This window comes from Dromiciops gliroides, chromosome 4 (genome assembly GCF_019393635.1).
Source record: "Dromiciops gliroides isolate mDroGli1 chromosome 4, mDroGli1.pri, whole genome shotgun sequence".
In the NCBI taxonomy this organism is placed as follows: Eukaryota; Metazoa; Chordata; class Mammalia; order Microbiotheria; family Microbiotheriidae; genus Dromiciops; species Dromiciops gliroides.
In genome coordinates, this window is record NC_057864.1 from 137,781,549 (window position 1) to 137,805,974 (window position 24,426).

The 24,426-nt window shown below is 37.0% G+C and overlaps 1 protein-coding gene across 6 annotated transcripts in view; it reads left to right on the forward strand.

Annotated features, from left to right (window-relative positions):
• The window catches only part of RGS7 (regulator of G protein signaling 7), a 667,489-nt gene that overhangs the window by 596,935 nt on the left and 46,128 nt on the right, over nucleotides 1-24,426 (forward strand). For all 6 annotated transcript variants that reach the window (XM_044002222.1, XM_044002224.1, XM_044002218.1 and 3 more), the window contains exons 11-15: nucleotides 5,296-5,394; nucleotides 9,019-9,080; nucleotides 11,368-11,478; nucleotides 13,309-13,434; nucleotides 23,352-23,538. In XM_044002222.1, the coding sequence (XP_043858157.1) occupies nucleotides 5,296-5,394; nucleotides 9,019-9,080; nucleotides 11,368-11,478; nucleotides 13,309-13,434; nucleotides 23,352-23,538 (585 nt within the window). The remainder of the gene's footprint in view (nucleotides 1-5,295; nucleotides 5,395-9,018; nucleotides 9,081-11,367; nucleotides 11,479-13,308; nucleotides 13,435-23,351; nucleotides 23,539-24,426) is intronic.

Genomic DNA, 24,426 nt, shown 5'->3' on the forward strand with positions numbered 1-24,426 from the left:
ATAGTCCTACTGTCATCAATCTCTGCAATGTATGATGACACTCTCCAACAGTGATGTCTTTCTCCTAAGACCTGCCTTACCACCACCACCACCACCACCACCACCACCACCACCATCACCATCACCACCACCACCATCACCAGCACCACCACCAGCACCACCACCACCACCACCACCACCACCACCACCACCACCACCATCACCACCTCCAAGCATTATATATACATCTTCTTCTGGTCCCTTTGGTGCGTGAAGCAACCCTCTTTCCTGTATGCCTAACCTAAAAAAGTAGGTTGTACTTTGTGGCATACTACCACTACCACCAATGCCCCTCCTAAAGCAATGGAATTTACACCAGCAACCAGAATTATCAGTTTTTTTGTTTTGTTTTGTTTTGCTTTGCTTTGCTTTGTTTTAGTGAACACATATTTGCCTCATCCTACTCACCAACCCTCATTGCCTTGGATAAGCAAGAAATCTGTGTGTGTGTGTGTGTGTGTGTGTGTGTGTGTGTGTGTGTGTGTGTATGTGTGTAAATCCCTACTCTCCTGGGAAAAACTGCCTGAGAGGTAGGCTGGTGATGTTCATTTACTTATAGCCTTAGCTCTAAGAAAGCATGGCAAGAAGTGAATACCAGAAGGCAGGAGATAGGGCTGAAGTCTTCAGTCACTAGGGGAAAAGAATCATCATGGGGAGATCTTATATAGTTGAAAGCATAGACAGGTCAAAGGAAGCAAAGTTGATAGAGAACGACTGAGGGAAGAAAATGATGGGAGAGGGGGTACTTTCAGAAAACTAAAGGAGGAAAAAAAAAAAGGTTCTTAACAATGTATAAAAAGGGAAAAGATGGTTGTCTCTTAATGGTATTTAATTAGGCTCAGGACACTCCTTTTCATAGACTTTTCCTTAAGACTTCAAATTTCCTTTAAAATCAGTCTGGATTATTTTTTGTCTTTGTTTAGCCTGTGTTTGGCCCACTGTCTGGCACATAGAAGTTGTTTAATGCTGATTAGTTGAGTTATTGACTAACCCAGAGCATGCCCACTAGATAGAATCATTAAACATTTTTGAGTATGTTATTCATATAGTAGTATGGAATAGGTAAATGGCTCAGTGGAAACAATGCTGGGCCTAGAGTCAGAAAGATCTGACTTCAAATCTGTCTTCAAACACTTCCTACCTGTGTGACCTTGGGCAATTCACTTAGCTAAGTGGAGCTTCTCTACTGGAGAAGGAAATAGCAGATCACTTCACTATTTTTGCCAAGAAAACCTCATGGACAATATGGGCCATGGGGTCACTAAGAGTCAGACAGGACTGAACAACAACAATAGCTAAAGGGCCTAATGAAAGGAGGCCAAAGATTTGATATAATAAGATGCTTCTAATTCAAGGCAGTTCTCTTCAGTACCTGGGTTTAAAAAAATAATAACAACCTTCAGCAAGTGCCAGAAAACCAATTCAAATACAGAAGTTGGAAAGGGTTTTTTATTTTGCCTCTAGGAGAGAAGGCAAAGCAAGACAAAGGGAACAACTATTGCTCTCTTTATTTCTTGCCAATTTCTGTATTCATCAGCCTTTTGAATCTCTCCTCAAAGGCAAGACATGAGTATACTCATAACTATGATGGAGGGCAAGATTAATAATAATAATAATAATAAAACAACCAAACCCCCCCCCAAAAAAAACGCAATCACCTCACCAAAAATATTGAGGGAAGTAACTCCAGTTCTCCCCTAAGGAACTGGGAAGAGATCCTGTTCACAGTTTTCTCTTCTATGGTAATTTTCCTCAACTGAAACTTGGGAAAAGAGGCTCTAATTTGGAAAAACAAAACAAAACAAAACAAAAACCCAACTGGAGTATACCTAGCAGCTTTTGTCTCATTGCTATAATTGTTGAATACAACTTGAACATAAATGGACAGATGTGTGTATGTTCTCTTTTTTTAGAACTAGACTTCACAATGGTATTTTGTCAATACAGCATACAAATTTTTTGTTGGATTAAAAAGTACTGGCAAGAAATGCTATTATCCAAATTTTAGTCCCCATTTTTTAAATGGAAAGATGAATAAGTCATACAAAAGGGACCTTACCTCCAGTTCTATGGGTCAGTTTAAAGATTATTTCCAGGGTGAGTCAGCACCAAGATCCTGGCCATTGACCATCATGGATTAAAGAGTAACTTCATAATTATTATAGCATATTTCCATTTTAGACTATTCAAAAATTGTTTTCTCTTTATAAATCTGGCTCCACAGTTTCTGTCACATTGAATTTATTAGAATTAGTTCCAAACCAAAAAAAAAAAGTATCATTTAAAAATAACAACAATAATGGTTAGGATACTGAATCATTTAAGTAGTCCATTTGTCTTTTTTTTTTTTTAAATGACAATGGCTGAATGACTTTGAAACTAGACACAGACTCTTTCAAGGTCGTCCTGATGTGATCATGGTCTCTCTTCCCCTGTCTCTCTCTCCCTTCTCCTTTTCTTGCTCTCCCCCTGTTCTCCTCACTCTACACCTCCTTCTTTCTCTCCTTTCTGTCTTGTTCTCACAATCTTTTATTTAGATTTAGTCCACTATGAGATATATTTTTAGAATACCAGATATATAAAGATTATATTAGTAACTTACCATAAGCGTTTGTATAAAGGTAAATACAGTTTTTAAATATGATTCACTAATAGAAAAGGAAGTTAGAGATTAAAATATGCACTTCAGAAATGAATAGTTCTTCCCAAATTTTTCTCCATGATTACTTTAGGGAATTTCTCAGCTATAAGTGAATGCTTCTCTAGTATTCGTATTTCGATATTGACAATCATATGGACATTTCAACAACCTTCTCTAGTTTGTCTTCCAAAGAAACAATAATCTGTGAATTTTCACAACCCTCTTCATTTTTCTCTCTTGTCTTTCCTCTATTTTCTTGATTCAAAAGTGCAATAGTATAAAGTGATATAGAATCAACATTAAGTAATATATATATACGGTACTGAAAAACAATGAACAAATTTTCAAAGTCCAGTTAATTCATTTAGGGAGGAATGATGATCAATTAGTTTGAATAATAAGTACATTAAGAAGATCATAGGCTGATAGACTTAGAAATCCAAGGGACCATATAAATAACCTAGTCCAATCCCCCCATGTTATAAATGAAAAATCTCAGGGTGGTTGTCTAGGATCAAAGAATTAATAAATATCAAGGATAGAATTCGAATGGTTCTTTTTTCTGGTCCATATATAGCACCCTAACCATCAAACCTCTAAACAATGTTTGTGCATTTATATGTTTGTAATCATTGCTAACATAGATAGAGGGTTTAAAGTTTATAAAGCCAGATGGTGCAATAGATAGAGCACTGTGCTTGCAGTCAAAGAGGCACAGTGGATAGAGCACCAGCCCTGGATTCAGGAGTACCTGAGTTCAAATCCAGCCCCAGACACTTGACACTTACTAGCTGTGTGATCCTGGGCAAGTCACTTAACCCCAATTGCCTCACCAAAAAAAAAAAAAAAGAAAAGAAAAGAAAATAGATAGATATGATAAGATGCCAAGAAGCCCTCTGGGCCTTTTGAACTCAGATCTTAGGCTCCATTCCTTTCACTGGTCACCAAGAGCCCTGAGGCAAAGAGGGGATGGTTAAGACTGATAGGGTTCTTTGAATCACTCTGTAGCTGATAAAAATGCCTTCTCTTCATCACATCTGTAGCTGACTGGAACCAGCTACAAAATGTCTACACATGTTCCCATCTCTCTAAGGCCCTTCCTTTATATATCATCACACTTCTCCCCAAAGCAGCTCCTTTGAATCATCTATGTGGACAGATACTATTTCCTTCCATAGCTTCTTCCATGCAGAGAGAAAACATCTTCTCCCTTGAAATCTTCATATTGTATTGTTGAAAATAATTACTATAAACACCAGTTTGGGGTAAGCATGTTATTAATTTATCAATATTATATCAGTAAAGGATTGACAATGTGTCTCCCTAACTTTTCATTGTCCCAGGCTTCATGGTAGAGAAAGTAGGGAGAGAGCTTCAGCATGACAGTTAGCATGAGCAGGGGAAAGACCCCCAAATACTCATGTGGTTTCTCAGAGAAAAAGCATGGGGTCTCAAGGACACCCAAGAGAAAGGAAGAGAGTGAGACAGAGACCATGTGGTCTCAGAGAACCAAGAATGACCCAGAAGACACCATAGAGGCCCTAGAAGCTCCAGAAGCCCCAGAAAACCTCATGAGCCAGTCTTCTAAAGGTTTTATTCCTCTTTTAATATAAACGGGTTATATATTGATCAAAGCTAATTGGGTCATTATACATCAAACAAATATACTTGGTTGGCATCATTCAACTCTATTGGTTGACATGATATAAAGGTGGTCTACATTAAAATGAACTCTAGGGGCAGTAAAGTGGTGCCGTGGATAAAGCACTGGCCTTGGATTCAGGAGTACCTGAGTTCAAATCTGGCCTCAGACACTTGACACTTACTAGCTGTGTGAACCTGGGCAAGTCACTTAACTCCCACTGCCCCACAAAAAAAAAATAAATAAAACAAAAATAAAAAATGAACTCTTAAGGATGAGATCGGGGAGAATAATGCAAAAAAAAAATCCTTCATTCAAGTTACTCAAGGTAAAGTCCATTATCTAAGTATGGTTTAATCCTATCAGTCTTTCAACAATCTAGATAAAAGTATCTATATCCATTCCTTTTGTTCACTTGGGTTTGTCTCAGATGGGATTTGATGAAGTCTTTCAAGGAGAACTGACTTTCTGGAGCAGAGGGGAGAGGACTTATTCCTGGATCCCCCAAGAAATTGTTTATTAATTATCTTCTCACAATATGAATATATCATTTGAAAAAGCTGATGAAGCCTATACACGAACTGAACCCACATTACAGAATTTGAAGCTAGAAAGCTCCTTTAAGCTAATCTTGTTTCTTCATCTACAATAGCATAATTTTCCATATAATTTTGGTTTTTCTTACTTTAATCCAACATCCTATTGAGGTTGTCAACAGCTAGTAAGTGTTAAGTGTCTGAGGCCAAATTTGAACTATCTATAATCAGAGCTTAATAACTCAGAAAGGAATGGTTCAATTTTTCAACACAAGATATTTGCCCTAGAAATTTTGATATGAAACATAATTTAAAATACAGGAAGCCTTTACTAAAGAGGCGACATAAAGGAAGGAAGTCAAAGGAAGACTAAATATATGAATTTTGTTTGAGGACTAATGTATTTCTTTTTTTTTTTTTTTTTGGTTTACATCTAGTCAGTCTATGGATTACAAAATGATATTCGAAGCCACAGCCCAACCCACACACCCATACCAGAAACTAAGCCTCCAACAGAAGATGAATTGCACCAACAGGTTTGTTAACTTTCTAAATGACTTGATAAAATAGTATTGCAAAATTAAACTGAAAACAAGCTGGGAAGTGTTGGTACTGTGTACCTCTTACCCATTATTGAGTGAAAAAGTATGTTCAAATTTCTGTTCTTGTTTGACACAACAGTGATACTCAAACTTTTGTTCTTTTTCTTAATAAGATGTGATACTTAATAAGGCTTTAAGTTTTGCAAACTGCTATAAATACATTATATTATTTGATCCTTCTATGAGCCAGTCATTCCCCAAATCACTTTTTTGTTTGCCCTCAGGTCTTTAATTATTTTAAATAAAAAGTACACACACACACACACACACACACATGCTTTTCCCTCTAGGCACTGCCAGACTTAGCTATTCAGGGCTATGGTGCTCCCTCTTAACATTCACACATATCCTCAAGACTACAATGGTGAGGCCATGTAGAAGGCTCAGTCACAAATTACATACATCCTGCAATTTGACACCAACATCACCTATGATCTTTTCTTAATTCTATGATTCTGCCTTCTGTGACTCAGATCTTGAGAAATCTGGAGATACCCATACATGTGATGTGCCCATATCCATGTATGGGAATACACACAAATACTACTTAATACATGAGTAAACTATTATTGCATTGTTGCTAAAGTGCATTCTTGGTGTAGATGTGGTACTTGGTGGCACATTTCCTTACCAATTTGCTAGGTGGGCCAATAGAAAACTGTTTTCCTGGGTTCAAAGTACTCTTTGGCCCATATACTCTAAAACTATAGCTCACAAGCCCCAATAGTCAGCCAGAAGGCTCAGTTTCTTTAGAGGGGGAAAAAGGCAATTAGTAAAATGATATAGTTTAAAAAAAGTAGCAACAAAACTTTTTTCCCATAAACCTGGGATATATTATCCCACAAATGAATAAATTAATCAAAAGAATGGATACAGCCAAGGAATATATGTGCCCAAGGCTCACATATGAATATATAACACCTACAGCCAACGCATATTCATGGAAGGGCTACTCAGAATTGCACAGTTTAGGACCATTCATATGTGATGTCACTAATCTCTTTCTGCTAGTCCTGCTTTCAAGTGGTCTTGTAGTCTTTGCCTGATGCCACTTTTTATTAGTCTTCCCTGGATGCTATTCTACTGAATCCTTCTTATCTGGACTTAGGGTCTCAGCTGCTACTTGTAACTACTATTTCATCTAAAATCTGTGGCTTTTCATTTTCTCAAGAAAAGCCAGAAGTCATTGGCTAATACCAGCAAAAAGCCTCCCAACAGGTTCTTCTATCTTGTTCCATCAAAGACTTGACTATTAATCCTTTCATCTCTGTATCAGGAGATCCCCAAACCTAGAATCACTCTGCTTGGAATAAAGAACAAGGTCCTCTTTTCTACCTAGGGCACTCACAGTCCATTTTTTCTTTAGAAATCATCTTCCTGATTCAGAGCTTTAGGTCCCTCTCTCAGAGTTGTAGTTTAAAAGAAATTAGATCACAAATAACTTACAAGGCATCTGGATAGGGGGAAAGAGAGAGAGAAAGAGAGAGAGAGAGAGAGAGAGAGAGAGAGAGAGAGAGAGAGAGAGAGAGAGAGAGAGAGAGAGAGAGAGAAAGATCTTTATTTTAGTGACCCAACCTCTAACTGAAATTTAGCACATGCAACAATTATTTTTAAAGATCATTCAGAGAAAATGTTCTTAGTTATCACCCCCAAAGGGTCTAGAACTTAAAGAGAGGTTTAGGATTCCTGATTGGTTTATGTTGAGCACTTCCCATATCTCTCAACTTTAATCTCTGAACACTAGGTTCTCAATCAGGTTATTTTTTGTTTTGCTTTTTAATCTAACAACTACCAAGCCTTCATAGGGTACTAAGTTCCCAATTTATCAAATTCAGTCTCTTAGATTTTCAGGTTAGGTGACTGTAGAGAACACAGAACCCAGAGGCAAGGTCTCCCATCTCCTCATGCAGCCACATTCCTGGGCTTTTCATATACAGACACAGCCAGCACAAAAGCTTCTGAATTTTGAGGCATACCCTTACCATTAAGAAGTTTGTAAAGAAAGAAGAGGCCAATGAACTGGCTGAGTCTCATAAAATTAGTTGCCTTGGTAGGTGATCCAGTCACCACTTGTCCAGAAATCTGGTCTGAAATTTGAAGGAATTAAATTTTATCAGAACACTCAGAGGTGATTAGATTCAAGGAAGCTGATTCTTGCTAACCACATGCATAAGAAACTGACAAAACAGAAAAGGAAGGAAGGAAGGAAGGAAAGAAAGAAAGAAAGAAAGAAAGAAAGAAAGAAAGAAAGAAAGAAAGAAAGAAAGAAAGAAAGAAAGAAAGAAAGAAAGAGAGAGAGAGAAAGAAAGAAAGAAAGAAAGAAAGAAAGAAAGAAAGAAAGAAAGAAAGAAAGAAAGAAAGAAAGAAAGAAGGAAAGAAGGAAAGAAGGAAAGAAAGAGTTTTACAAATATTATCTCATTTAATGGAGAAGATAATTTTCCAGCACAGCCATTTCTGGTGTCAAAATACTTGGGAAACCAAATTAATTATAAGGAGGCTGCTTGAAAAATCATTTATCCAGAAAAGAGGAAGCCAGATAGGAATGATAAATTAAACTAGTATAGTTGTAAAGTCTCATAAACCACATGTGCATTACTCTAGGGAATCTCTCTACTAACTGACATGTCTTGTGGCTAAGATACACCATCTCCCCTTGGGTGATGCTGAATAAAAACTGAGAAACTTGAAGACTTTGGCATCCTTTTTTTTAAATACTGACATTCCAATTCTGCAGTTGATTAATAACAGGGTGCCTTAGATTGTTTCAATCACCAACTTCATTTTGTGTTTTGTTTTTCTTTGTATTTGGCTCTCTTCCTCCTAATACTCTCCTGTGCATGAGCTTATAGAAAGAAGGATTATTAACAGTAGACTTGGTTTTGTACTAAACAATAGTGTAAGCATTATAAACCTTTTCCTAATGGATTTTTAGTCTATGTGAAGCAATGCATTATTAAAAATTGTTTCCATGGAAAGCCTTTTAATCAAAAGTTTTATTCATTTGATTTTGTGTACAGGGGTGGTCAATCAAGGCAGATGGAGGGATTTGGAGATAAGATATTTTTCTAAGCATGTGCTTCTGATGTTTCATTTGTCTGGCCTTCAAAGGCAGTGAGTCAGAATTGAATAAAAGGTTGAAAGCTACAAATGATGAATGAATTTCATTTTTGAATGAAATATTGATTAAAATAGGAATCTCCTTTTTGTTTTACTCAATGGGATATTGAAGAAATCATTTGCTCTTTAAGGAAAAAAAATGCCTTCTTTTATTAAATTAGGCAGAATGTTTAACAATTTTTTTTGTCTGTACATGGTGGATTCAACTATGATCGTACTGGCTTCAGTTCTCATAAGAAGATTGTACTAGGAATAAATTAGTTCCTTGAAGAAGGGTGTTGCTTCCATTAAATGCTACTGATTTGATTCTTTTTAAAACGGAATTCATCAAATGTCAGTTCATCACTGCTCAGATTCAAAATTTTGAAATGGAAGCTGTGTGAGTAGAGGAAAATATCTATCACCCCTGGAACTGTTTCTTCTCCTTTTCTTTTTTTCCAGATAAAATACTGGCAAATACAGTTAGACAGACATCGGTTAAAAATGTCCAAAGTTGCTGATAGGTAAGGATTTTAAGATGTTGCCCTTTTAAAGTCATAAACTAAATATAGAAAGGAAATGTATCAAAGGTGGCAGGGAAATGTGGTGTTACAGGATAAATCTGAAGTGAATAATTCAAGACTTCTCAGAAAAAGTAGAAAAAGAAGCTGAGATGCCTGGATGGAATGATAATTCCTTGCTTGTATCCCCACATGTATGGAAAGCATCTCAATTTTAGCTCCAGGTATGATACAGACTGAGATCTGAATCCCTTTATTCCAAATAGGAGTGAAGTTCCCAGTTTCCTGCTTAAATTTAAATACAGTAAGAACAATATTATTTTAAGAATAACTTTGAGTGGTGGCACAGTGGATAAAGCACTGGCCCTGGATTCAGAAGGACCTGAGTTCAAATCCGGCATCAGACACTTGACATTTACTAGCTGTGTGACCTTGGCCAAGTCACTTAACCCCAATTGCCCCATAAAAAAAAAAGAAAGAAAAAAAAATAATAACTTTGAGTGACTAAGTCATTTTGACTATTATAAATATCCAAATTAACTACAAAGGACGTATGAAGTATCCAGAGAAAGAAAGAATTGATAAACAGAAGTATGTATAGAATGGTTTTATACTCATAGGTATATGTATATGTATGTATGTATAGATATAGATATATACATACATACACACACAAACACACACACACACACACACACATATATATATATATATTTTGTCTACTAGTAGCTATCTCTAGGATAGCAGGGGAAGGAAGAAAGAAAAAAGGAAAAACGTTATATGATAACTTGATTATATATCTAAAAGGAATAGCAAGTTTTAGATTTGCAATTTCATGTACAATCATCTTTTTTCTATTCTACTATGTTATGGAAATGCTTGTTTTATTTCTTAAGTTCAGAATAAAATAAATAAAATTTAAAAACTAAAAAAGGGAAGGGTTTTTTTTGTAAATTATATATAGTTCCTATGTTACTCTCTTAATAAATGACTTTCTATATTTGAGCCACAGGACAAAATTTTATCTATTTCCCTTACACACAGAAGATCCATTCTTCATAATTCAAATGGTTGTATTGTTTTTACCATCATAGGAGGGAATGGAACAAGCATTTTTAGGCACCTACTATGTGCCAAGCACTTGATTGTCACAACAACCTGACCCGAGGTTAAGTGAACTGCCCAGGGTCAACACAGCTAGTGTGATGCCTTGTTTGATCAAACCAGATTAAATCTAAGGCCATAGTGGAACTCAGGTGCTGCTGACTTCCCACCAGCACTCTATCTACTACTCCACCCAACTGCCTCTAATGGAAAGAATGCTGTATGCAGAGTGAGAAGACCTGGGTTCAGATCCTACCCATACTACTTTGTGTGATCTTGGACACATTATGTCATTTTATTGAGCCATAATTTCCTCACCTTTAAAGTGAGAGAATTAGAATAGATAACTTCTCAAATAATTTCTAGCTTGAAAGCTTTGATCCTTTGATGGAACTTTAAAATCTTTATTTTAACACTTCATATGTGAGAAATGCTCAGTTTTCAATCAACTGGTGAGACAGTCACTTCATTAGCAGGGAGAAAGAGGGTGAATAGGAGATATGACTTCACAGGTGTGCTGGAGCTAACTCCTACTGGCTCAGAAGACCCAATTGTGAATTTTCAATGTGAGCATTACACTTCAGGAATTGGCAAACTACAAATAAAAAGCAAATATTGGGGCAGCTAGGTGGCGCAGTAGATAGAGCACCGGCCCTGGAGTCAGGAGTACCTGAGTTCAAATCCGGCCTCAGACACTTAACACTTACTAGCTGTGTGACCCTGGGCAAGTCACTTAACCCCAAACTGCCTCACCAAAAAAAAAAAAAAAAAAAAGCAAATATTATTGTGTTGATTGACTAGAAAGAAAGTGATAGAGAAAATGTTAATAATGTATATTAAACTGAAAAGTATCTCATGCATGTGTGTGGGTTTTTTTTTTTTTTGGAGCCAGCTGTTAGATATTTGTCAGTATACACCTAGTTATCAGTACTTTATTGGTAATCAATATCACTATTGCTATTATTAACAGTCTTCTGAGTTCATTAATAAACAAAATGAGTCCATGTATACAAGATAGAATTGTGGAAGTATTAAAATGGCATGAAATTTGAGTTTCCTGTTATAGTCTTGAATAAGTAGAATTTCTTGGTCAAATGTCTTTAAATCTAGTTCATTTGAATTATGTTGGATTATACCTAGAGAAACTAGAAGATTGTAAGTATGTGCTTCTTTTGCTTGCTCCTAGTCTACTAAGCTACACAGAACAGTATGTCGAATATGACCCCTTTCTTGTGCCACCTGACCCTTCTAATCCATGGATGTCAGATGATACCACTTTCTGGGAACTTGAAGCAAGGTTGGTAACTCTTTACTTTTCCTCCCACCAAAATGTTATGCTTCATCTCAGGGTTTGCTTCCATAGGAGGAGAATCCTAGAGTTTATGCATTTTAAGAATCATTAGATTTCCTATAGGAATATGGTGGTCAGTAATATATTTTTCTTCCCTTTGTTCCTTTAAACTGGATTTATTTTTCTGGGAACTGTAATCCCTGACACTTACTTCCATAGGCTGCAGAGGCATAAGGCACAATGGTTTTACAGACTTACAAAAAAAATGGGGATTTCTCTTTCTGATCCAACATGATTAGTTCCTGAAGCACTTTCTACATCAAATTCCAGTAATCCCTAATCTATGAACACCCATTTAGTACATGACTTAAAGTTATCCCTGAGCATAATCCAAATAATTTGAGCAATACTTCTTAAGTGATTGAAATTTTGATCTGAAATAAAAGCATTTTGGTTTTGGTTAACCTTAATGGGGGTGGGGGTGGGGGGAGGAAGAAAGCTATATAACATCATATATTATATACTATAATTATACACCATTTATTATATATATATAATCTATATACTACAGTATATATGTGTATATACTGTGCTTATAGCATATATAATATATGAGAAAATTCAAAGATGCATTTATATATTTACTGTACAGATAAGCCTCTGGGCAAAGCTGAAAACCTGTTCAGAATTTCCCTATTCTGCCCTTTATATTATAGCTAGAGGAAGAATCATCTAAAAGTACATAGGTGGAGAAGGTACCTGGATAACAGCAGTATATAGTACTAGACTGAAGTCACTAAATAGCACCTCACTTTATCAAGTGAGGAATTAGTGTGGTATATATCCCTAAGCAGATTTCATGACCTTCCTTCTCTCCTAAATTCAGCCAGTGATCGATAACTATTTTAGCAAGCCCAGTCTGATTTATTATGTATTCTATAGCTTTTTTTTTAAACTGTAAGGAACCTTATACATGAGTCAATAAACCCCCTTACAGATGAAGATACAGAGGGAGAGGTTAGATGTCACCTAGTTAGGGTTAGAGTACCAGAGACTAGAATTCGGCTGCTAGGTGGCACAATGGATAAAGCACTGGCCCTGGATTCAGGAGGACCTGAGTTCAAATCCGGCCTCAGACACTTGACACTTACCAGCTGTGTGACCCTGGGCAAGTCACTTAACCCCCATTGCCCCGCAAAAAAAAAAAAAAGAAAAAAAGAATTCATATCTCTTGATTCCCATTCCCATACTTTAAAAACAAACAAACAAGCAAGCAAACAAACAAAACAAAACAAAAACCACACTGGTTCTCTCTCTCTATCTTGCCCAGGATATAAGTACTTGGGCTACTAACAGTCTCACTCCATCTCTGATTGACATGAAGGATTTGACCTAGTCCATTATCTTCTGAAAAGGGCTAGATTGCTCCTCCTTAGGCAGTGTGGCAGCCACCCCCTCCCATTTCTGGAAATTCACCAGATTTGGGCTGAACAATGCAGCTACTTGATCTGCTTAGCACATTGCACTTCTGAACACTCAATCTCAAGAAATCTACCAACCTCAGCTTCTCTGGTAGCAGGGACAACAGGCATGTACTTCTCTTCCTCACTCTACACACTTCACTACTGTCTGATCCCCTATCTTTTTCACACTGTGACTATATACTTATAGCTCCATTTATCTTTAAATACACTTAACTAAATGAAGGATGAGGAGGATTTAAAGGCTAAAACTTCAACATTAATTTGACTTATTAGGATAAATGGGGTTGTACTAGAAAAGTGGAAAAAAGAATTTATGGTGGAATAATTTTGTTGACCTGTTTTGTACCTACAGCAAAGAACCTGGCCAGCAAAGAGTTAAACGATGGGGTTTTGGCATGGATGAAGCATTGAAAGATCCAGTTGGGAGAGAACAGTTTCTCAAATTTCTAGAGTCAGAATTCAGTTCAGAAAATTTGAGGTAAAAGTCTAATTTCTTTGATCTTATAATGTAATTGAAAGAGAAATTATTTTCTTATGTACTGCAGTAAATCTTTTTTTTTCTACCCCAAGGAACAAAAAACTTATTTCTTTTTATATCACTGATGCTTCTCCATCACTTGCCAGAGAAGGAAAATAGATAACACAATCCAATATTTGTTGTTGCTGTTCAGTCATTTTGGGGGTTTTCTTGGCAAAGATAGTGGCATGGTTTGTCATTTCCTTCTCCAAGTCATTTTGAAGATGAGAAAAATGAGGTAAGCAGGGTTAAGTGACTTGCTCAAGGTAATACAGCTAGTAAGTGTATGAGGCCTTATCTGAATTCATGAAGGTGAGTCTTCCTGACTCCAGGCCTCTACTCTATCTACTGTGCCACTGAGCTGTCCACAATCAACTATCCACTTAATACATTAGAAATTTTAGACGCTTCTCAGAACAATATGTCCCCACACTTTACTTGGTGAACTTAATTTCATAAGAATGGCACATACCACCTGCCTGTCCATCCCAAGCATCACTCATATATCACAATTTTTGGTTCAGTCATCATTTTGGCTTTATATTCTTTCGATTTTTATTTTGCAATATTTTTTTCTAGACCTAGAATGGATGCAATGAGCAAGTGCAGGTGTTTACCTGAATTCTATTGGAGTTGATGATCCTCAACCAACCAACTCAGTCATAATTTACAGTATTCATATTGGTAAAAATAATATCTGTGTAGGTATTCATTTTCCTAGCACTTTCGAATCAAAGGTGGGCATGGTGATATAGCGAGGGAGGAAGGAGAACTGATGTTAAATGGATCTACCATCTACTTTGGGGAAAATCTAAGAGGTGGAAGTTTTTTACCTTGCAAATGTCAAAATAGCAAGCCTGCAGCTGGCAGCAGATACCAACTGAACTTAGAGTGTGACAGGTGAACAATTGCATTCAACCTTCACATCTGGTATAAATGTTATTTTCACATATTTTGGAAGTCTCATAACTTAAGTGACACCTGGAAATGAATCGTAGTTTTACTCTGAGTCACTGCTATGTTCTTTGACAGTTTTAAGACCATTAACATGAGTCCTGACTTTCTAGCACATTAAAATGCAATTTTTTAAGCTTCCCCACTATTTTTCTCTGGAAACTCTATATGCTCTTTAACTTTTTATAGACTTAAGTATTCTTGTGAAATTTAAATTCCCTCTCTTAAAAGTTCTATAGATTTTTTTCCTTTCAGTGAAACCAAGCAATCATTGGCATTGACACAACTTCTGCAAGAAGTTTTTACAGATCCTCATATGAAGAATATTCAAGTCATTGAGGAATAAAAATTCTGTGTTCCCTCCTTTATACTGTGGCCTCAAATCACCCTCTGTCTTTGAATGGACATGCCTAACATTCCAAAGACTGTCCAGGATAACCACAAACACACCCTGAGAATGGTAATCAGAAGTCTGTAATTGTCATGCAGTTCCACATTCTACATGAGCTTCATGGAAAATCAAAAATAAGGAATCGTCTGTTGTGGATTGTATTTGAAACTGTCAGGGAATGGTCTAAGATGACTATATGAAGTAAGTAGAGGCAGAAAACTAATTTATAGTTTCTCAGACATGTAAATTAATTTCCCTTTATTGACAACCCTTACCAGGATCTCATAGGTCTACCTGCAAGAAATGTATGTATGTGTCTCAGGGTGATTAAAGGTAAGGGAAACTCATGATCATCTGGATAATAGAAGTATTGGGTGATGCTGCTTCCCATTGTCTACTTTCCTTTTTGGAGAATCTGTGGCCAGGATCACCATTTCACAAAGAGCTCCAGCCATACTCACTTCATCATTCAGCCAAACTAATTTTCCTGACTTGTTCTAACTCCTCACCAGAACCCTCACACCACCTTACTACAGCTTTCCATCTTCTCTGTACCTTTTGTCTTCCTCTGCTAGAATACAAGTTCTTTGAAAATATGAACTATCTTTTTTTTCTTGTATTTGCATCCCCAGAGCGCAATTCTTGGCACATAGTAAGTGTTCAGCAAATGTTTGAGAAAGACAGACAGACACACACACAGACAGAGACAGAGACAGAGAGACAGAAAAAAGAAAGAAGACAAAAAAAGAAAAGATGATGAAGACGATGACAATGAAGAAGCAAAAGGAGAAGAAAGAGAGGGAGAAGGAGAAAAGAGTAAATGATAAAGGGCTCCCGAATTTAGGAAAGGAACCCTGCTTATCTCCATTAACATTTCAGTGAAGATTAGGAATAACTCCAACTATGATCCATTGGTTTTCAACCTTTTTTTTTTTGAAATGGCAGAACAATTCATTTTAACTAAAACTTAAACTAAGCCTTCACAATAAAATCATTTAAAATTATTTGTGTTTATTACTAATAGTACCCCAAATCACAGGATATATATACACATACAAACACATTTTTCTGATTCTAAGAAACTTTAAAACAACTTAGTGAGGTTTATTACCAATATGTGCTTTAAATTAATAACACAAAATCTGAGAATTGCAAAATTGGAAGTGAATTTAGTGGCCACTTGATCCAACCAATACCTTAAAGGAATCCCTATCGTAACATTCCAATGAGTCAGTCATCCAGCCTCTATTTGAAGACCTTCAATGTCAAGAACCCAACAAAATGAGGAAGCCCTTTCTAAATTTTTGCACAGATATGATTTTTGATATGTTTATTCCTTATATTAAGCCTACATTTACGGATTTACAACTTCCACCTGTTGATACTGGTTTGCTACCAGGGTCAAACAGAATAAATTTAATCTCTAATCCACTTAAAAGCCCTTCATATACTTGAAGACAACTATTATTTGTACACTCCCTCCCTCCTTATCTTCAGGTTAGACATGCCAACTCCTTCAAATGATCTTGATGTTAGATGAAATAAAGGTCCTTTGTCATTCTAATTGCATTTCTCTAGATGCTTTCCAGTATACTAATGTCCCTTTTAAACTGGGCCCCACAGAAATGGATATAATACCCTAGATATAGTCTGACCCAGGTAGAGTACAGAGAGACTACTACTTCCTTATTCCTGGGAATGGCCCAAGATCTGATGAGCTGTGATGGCTTCCACATCACACTATTGATTTATATTGAGTTTGTAGTCTACTGAGAAAGACAAAGAGACAGAGTGAGACAGAGGGACAGAGAAAGATAGATACAGAAATAGAGAGAGATGGAGAGAAAGAGAGACAGAGAAAGAGAAACAGAGAGATGGAGAGAGATAGACAGAAACAGAGAGACAGAGACAGAAAGACAGAAAGAAACAGAACAGAGAGAGATGGAGAGAGAGAGAGAGAGAAAAAAAAAAAAACGAGAACATTTTTAGCACATACAATTGGCCAGGCACTTTGCTAAGCACTGGGAATACAAATAAAAATAAAATGAAAAAGGTATTCCTGGTCCACAAGAAGCTTACATCCTAATAGGGGGAAATAACAAATAAAATGCAGCATATCTGTGAGGGGCAATATAAAAATTCTGAAAAGTCAAGAATGGAGCTGAGTGAGACATAAGCATGGATAGCCCAGGTACTTCCTTAATTGGTTATCCTTGGCTAGAATTGGTCAATCAAAGGAGGGGGCTACCAGGGCAGAGGCATCTTCACAGTGAGAAAACTATTGAAGAAGAGGTAGAAAGTATATAGTCTGGAGCCAGAAAAAATTATCTTTATCTTTTCCAAGCATTGCCATCTTTCCAACTTCTACTTGTGAGGTTGATTTTATTAACTTAAGTATAATATGTTACACAAATCTATGTTTTGTTTTATTTTTAGATTTAGCACAATTTTTTAAAAAATCCTGTCATCCTGTTAGCTATTTTTCTTAGTTTTGTGCTATTTACAAATGTAATGAATATTCCATCTATGCTTTTGTCATGTCAATACTGATAAAAATGTTAAATAGAATAGAGCCAAATATAGATACCAATTTGATACTGAGCTATTAATAACTACTACTCAAGTCTTTTAGTACTGAATCCTTCTTACTCTTTACTCTATATCACTCCATCTTTTCCATAAGAATAGAATGAAATAGTTTCTCATATTATTTGCTAACATTCAAGTAAACTAAATCTACATCATTAGCCAAATCTACCAGTTTAACAACACTGTCAAAAACAAAAAAAGGAAATAGGTTACTTTAGCATGATAGAATCTATCCATGCTTCATGCTGGGTTTTTTGTAACCATCCCTACCTGTAAAGAAAGTTGTTTACTAATCAGCTTTTTAATGATCCATTCTAATTTTTTTCTTGAAATGGAAGTCAAGATCACTGGCCTATAAGGTTTACAGATTATATTCTCTCCTCTTTTTTGAAAATTAGGACAGTATTTGCCCTGTTCCAGTATTTCAATTCTTTTCTGTTATCCATGGTATTTTAGTGTCAGTGACTTAGCAGTCAGATCTCTTAGTTCTTTCAGCATCCAAGACTACAATTAATCTTGGTCAGTTGACTTGAATTTTTCAAAGAGAACTAGTTGCTCTTACTCTCTCCTTTCTTTATCCTAGGGATCAACTTCCTATTAACCAGTATTGTTCTTTCATTTCTGCTCCAAAGTCATTCTCTTTAGCAGAGAATAATACAAAAAAGTGTGTGTGTGTGTGTGTGTGTGTGTGTGTGTGTGTGTGTGTGTGTGTGTGTGTGTACACATTTGGCAACACTAAAGCAAAAACAATCTTGGCCAGCTTTCGGAGATTTGGTGTACAGCACCATATTTACTCATCTGGGCCAGAACACTTGAAAACAACATTCATTTGATAAAAATGGTGGGGGAATTCAGAAACCAATAAAGAAAAAGTGAGAAGCCCACAGGCTTTATTGGCAAGATAGTTCACACTTCTCTAAGAAGGAACATTTAACTTCACCAAAAGTAAAGTGCAAGAGAAGCTCAGAGAGATTCAAGATTCTTGGCTCAGTAAGAAGACAGATGAAATTCAGTTTTGTGTGCTGATAGTACCAATCCAAAGCCCCTTTATGATGTCCTAAAGGGTATTTATGAGCCAAACATCTATGGTGCATCTCAGCTATTCAGTACTGATGGAGCAACGTTGAGTAGGGATAAGGACATTATACTAGAGAGATGGGCATAATGCTTCCATGGCATTCTCAATAGACTGTCATCAATCAATGCTGAAGCCATTGCCTATATACCATAGGCTAAAGTCAGTCCCTCTCTAGCCAAATTTTCAAATGAAGAAAAGGTTTTGAATGCCATTAAACTCCTCTCATGTGGCAAAGCACCTGGTGCTGATTCTATTCTAGATGAGATTTACAAGGCAGGGGATCTGAAATCTTCTGGGTGATATGGCAAGAAGACGTGATCCCTCAGGAATTCAAGGATGCCTCAATTATCTGTCTCTATAAAGGAAAAGGAACTAAGTTGTCCTGTGATAATCGTTGTGCGTGTGTGTGTGTGTGGGGGGTCTCTCAGTCACTACTGGCAAGATTCTTTGCAGAGTCCTACTTAATAGGCTAATAATTCACTTGGAAGATGGCCATCTACCCAAGAGCCAGTGTTGCTTCAGAAAAGGACAAAGAACAGTCAATATGGTGTTTGCTGCCTCACAACTCCAGGAGAAATGCCAAAAAACAAAACAGAGTTTTATGCACAATGTTAATTGATCTGACCAAGTCTCTTGATACTATCAATTGTGAAGTCTTGTGGAAGATCATGGCAAAATTTGGTTGCTCAGAGAAGTTCAACAGCATTGTATGCCAGTTCTACAATGGTTTGCTTGCATAGATTCTGGATAATGGATGATGCTGTCACACTTCCCTAGTCACCAATGGCATGAAGCAGGGCTGCATGCTTGTCCCCATGGATTTTAGCATGATGTTTTCAGCAATATTGTCAGACACCTTCAATGAGGATAAAAATGGCATCAAAGTCAGCTATTGCACTGATGGTAAAATATTTACTTTGAAAAAGCTACAAGCCAAAACTAAAGTGGAGGGAGTTAGTGGGCAACTTTTTGTTTGCAGATGACTATGCACTATTGAGTGCACAGCCTCTGAGGCTAAGATCTAGCAAAGTATGGATCAGTTCTCTGCTACTTGTGTTAATTTTGGCTTGACAATTAACATCAACAAAACAAAGGTTTTCTACCAGCCAGCACCATAGCATCTATATGTAGAAACATCCAATCCAGCCAATAGAGAATTTTTGAATACTGTGGATAAGTTCACTTACCTTAAAAGTATATTTTTCAGAGATGTACATATAGATGATGAGATTGACACACACATTGCCAAAACTAACTCAGTGTTTGGGAGGCTTTGAAGGAAAGTGTGGGAGAGAAGAGGTATTAAGTTGCATATGAGACTGAAGTTGTACAGAGCTATTGTACTGATGTCATTGTTGTATTCCTGGGAAACCTGGACAGTCTACCAGCATCATGCCAGGAAACTGAATTGCTTCCATTTTAATTATCTCAGGAAGATTCTGAAGATCACCTAGCAACATAAGGTACTGGACACTGAGGTCCTTTCTTGATATAAACTGCAAGAATTCAAACTCTACTGCAGAGAACACAATTCCAATGGGCTGATTATATTGTTTGGATGTACATTTGCCTAAAAGACTGTTTTGCTGAGTAGTCACACAAGGCAAGCCCTCAGAGGGAGGTGAGAGAAAATGATACAAGGACACCCTTGAAGTCTCTCTGAAGAACTTTGGAATAAGTTGTGATACATAGGAGACACTGGCATAGAGCCACCCAGTATGGTGTGCCCACATCAAAGAAGACAGTGTGCTCTATGAGCAAAGCAGAATTGCAGTAGCTCAAAAGAAACTTGAGATACACAAATTTAGAGCCATCTTCACTCCAAAAGTTCATATGGACTATTTGTGCCTGACCTGTGGTAGAGCCTTCCAAACTTGCATTGGTCTGATCAGCCACTATGCTTTGACTCCAACTTAGTGATGTCATTTTGGTCTTCTTTGAGTGCGCGCGCGCACGTGCACACACACACACACACACACACAAGCATACACACACACACACTCTACCTGTACTTTTTCTCCATTGCCAGCTATCATTATTTCTTCTGCTCATAGTCTTCTTAGCCCTCCTTTGATCCTTTTTTTTTTCACCCAATAGAACCGAAAGACTTCTTTTGTTGGCCTTAGCTTTTCTCAACGACTTCAACTCCTGAGGTGACCTTTAGGACATTTTTTACTGGAAATAATATTGGCTATAATAATTTACATTATGAGTTACTCTACAAAAATGTTTGTATTACCCATTTTTTACATAAACTATTGTTTAGGGGATTCTTTTTTCAGTTCACTACTTTTTCATCTAAATATTTTTGTTTTTAAACTTAAAGCATTTCAATTTTATGGGTTGCCATAGAAAATTGTGATAGAATTTGGATTAACAACCTTTCAGGTCATCCACTAGTATAAACATATCTAAGACAGATGCTACAGATGGACAATGAGCTGGGCCCAGAATTAAACAAGAAGAGGAGAGAGAGTAGGCTGGATCAACTTTGAGAAATTTCACAGTTCTTTTAACCAAGCTTATTGAAACAGAATTGCATTTTTATAAAAACATCAATATTCTTCAGGAGATATTCTATTGCTACTAGTCATATGGAACACTACAGGCACCGAAGTAGAATTACTTTGTGGTTTATACCACCTTCCCCAAAGGTAAATATACTTTGAGAGCTGATGAATAAGCATTCAGACTTGCATTGTCCGAGTAACTCAACACAACTTTGCTCTTTCCAAGTAGGAAACTCAATAGAAATTATGTGGACTCTGTTCTGTCACCAAAGCACACACTGCAACAGAAAACTTCCTTCTCTGGAATGTCCAATCTACAAATTCTGGAACCTAGAAATTCTTAGACATGGAGTTACCCATGAATCAACTGCCAAAACCCATGCTACCCAAGAATCTCCCTTCTTTGACTAAATGACCAAATTTTTGGATCATACTGCGCAGGGAATTCTAAATTCACCTTCCTGCACATGTGTTGTCAATAAACTAACTTCCTGGGCCACATTTGAGCACATTTCTGCTTCTGCTGCAAGTCACCCTCAACTTCTCCTGGGGAGAGGATACTACAGCAGCACAGGTTTCTCTGCCCTCTCTTCCCTACTCCCCAAGAGAAGTACGGTCTGTCTTCTCAAAATCCAAGAGAGTAGGTCAAGCATTTAGATTTAATCTAAAAATGTTTAACCATAGAAGAGGTAGGAAAAATTTCCACACAAAAGCTTTCTCTATAAAAAAATAAAGCCCCTATTAAAACAACAGTGTAACTATTTAAATGTTCCATAGAACTAGTTTGCATAATTGAAGACGTAAGAGAAGCAGCATAACCTTAACTTTGTGAATAAAGCCTGGGATTTGGAGTCAGGAAAATGGGGATTGGAATACATCCTCAGACATTTACTAGCTGTGTGAAGCTGAGGAGCTCGTATAACTGCTCTGAGCCTTAGTATCCTCACCTGTAATATGAGGGCCAATAACAGCATCTACTTCATAGGGTTGTCATGAAAAGCAATTGAAATAATGTATATAAAGCTCTTTAAGTGCTACATATTTAACAAGGTATTATTATGGGGGGGGGCAATGAGGGTTAATTGACTTGCCCAAGGTCACACAGCAAGTAAGTGTCAAGTGTCTGAGGCCGAATTTGAACTCAGGTTTTCTTGAATCCAAGGCCGATGCTTTATCCAGTGTGCCAACTAGCTGCCTCCTAACAAGGTATTATTAAGGAAAACAATAAAGAAATGCACCACTCTACTATAATGCTATTATATATTATTTTAAAGGTTTTATATATATACATATACAAATATATGTATATGTATATCTATCTATCTATCTATATCTATATATATGTATATATAACCTGAGTCTTATAACTCTATAAGCTCAATACTAAAAACATTAAATTTTAAAGGCAGGGAAGCTAAGGCTCAGACTTTGCCCCAGGGTTACAACATCAAAGTCTTCCTAACTTCTTTCCAGACCATCCATGGATCTACTCCCAGATTCTTCTCTCATAGTTATCACCAGCTACTTGGACCAAATGCATTCTTTTCAGTTTAAATTACAAACTCTTTAAATCTTATCTAAGAATCAATCACACAGAAATTTCTACAGTGCTTTGGGCCTTTCAAACCTTAACTAGATAAAGGTTTGTACATCAGGCCTCTACTTGTTACATACCTATAATTCAACAATCACTCTGAGTAGGACCTTATGTAATCTTGGGTCTTGGACCTCTAGCATCATGACTCTTCATGGTTTTAGGAATTTCTTGACCTAGGTGGAATAAAAAAGTCTCTACATAGCCACTCCCTTCCTGACTTAACCAGGAAAGATGCTAAGGAACATGAAATCATGTGGTTTGTTCTGTCCCTTTGCCCTTCAGTCCTCAGAGTTTCCCAGGTACAATGTTTGTATACTACTTTCCCTTAGCAGCATTCATTATCCCCATCCTTTCTGATGAATGGTTCCCTAGTTTCCTGTTACTCCTTTGCTAAGCCTTGGAGCCTTGTGCTAGAGGCAGAGCTCTGTCAGACCTGCTTTGAGCTTGGATTGTTTCCAAAACGGGAGTTTTTGTCATTTTAATTCCCTCTTAACATGTGAAGCTTAACAAAGTCATTTTTTGAATAGTAATATGCTCTTCGTCTTACAAACTACAAAGAAAAAGTATTCATTCAACCTATGCTTCCTTACCTTTCTTAAGCTTTTCCAGAGGGATTTAAAAAAACAGCCAATTTTGATATCATGAAAAAAGAGAAACCGAGAACTTTGTTCCCTGTTGTTTGTGTCATGGCTAAGTAGCGCATTAAGGATTTTCAGAAACCAGCTAGTAAGTAAATGCGTACTGTTTCATTCCCAATAGGTTCTGGCTGGCAGTGGAAGACTTGAAGAAAAGAACTATTCGAGAAGTCCCCACCCGAGTCCAGGAAATATGGCAGGAATTTCTGGCTCCAGGGGCTCCCAGTGCCATTAATTTGGATTCCAAAAGCTATGACAAAACCACCCAAAATGTGAAGGAGCCAGGACGGTACACATTTGAAGATGCTCAGGTCAGTAGCAGGAGGAGTTGACTTTAGAGAGCTTTGTCTGAAAGTATGGAGTCAATCAACTATCTTTTCTCATCCATGTAATTTCAAGAGCCCCACCCCTTCCCCCCATTCATCTTCATTTGAAGGTAGTTTCTGTAATTTTGGCTTTCAGTATCTGTAAGTCCTCTAGTTTTTGTATATAATGAAATTGAAATGCTTTAGGAGAATTTACTAAAGGATGGAAGCTTTTCCCAGGCATAATCTTTTGTAATGCAGATTATTCTTTTATAAAGTGGGTATTGATACTTCCTCCCTTGGTCAAGTCCCTTAACCCTCATTGCCCCAAAAGAAAAAAAAAAAAGAATTGAGATGAAAAGCTACTAAAATGTCCAGATATAAGATGATGAGGGTTTGCACCAGGGTGGTGGCAGTGTCAGAGGAGAAAAGGGGGCATATATAAGAGAATTTAGGAAAGTGAAATAGAACTTAACAATTGATTGGATGGGGGTGGGGCAGTGAAAAAAGAGTGAGGAGTTAAGACTATATCTAGGTTGTGAAGCCCGGGTGACTGGGAGAATGGTAGTGCCCTCAACAGTATAGCAAAGTTCGAAAGAGGAGAAGACTTGAGTCGTGTTTGGGTTGGTGGTGATAATGATTTTATTTTTGGACATTTTGAGTTTATGATGGATGTTTATGGGACATCTAGTTTGAGATGCCTACTGACCACTGGAGATCATGAGAGAGATTAGGGCCAGATAAATAGAGAATCTGAGAATCATCAGCATAGAGATAATTAAAACTTTGGGATCTGATGAGCTCACCAAGCTAAATGGTATAGTTAGAGAAGAGAAGAGAAGAGAGCCAGGATAAAGTCTTACATGAAAAATGAGGAAAGAAGACTGAGAAAGA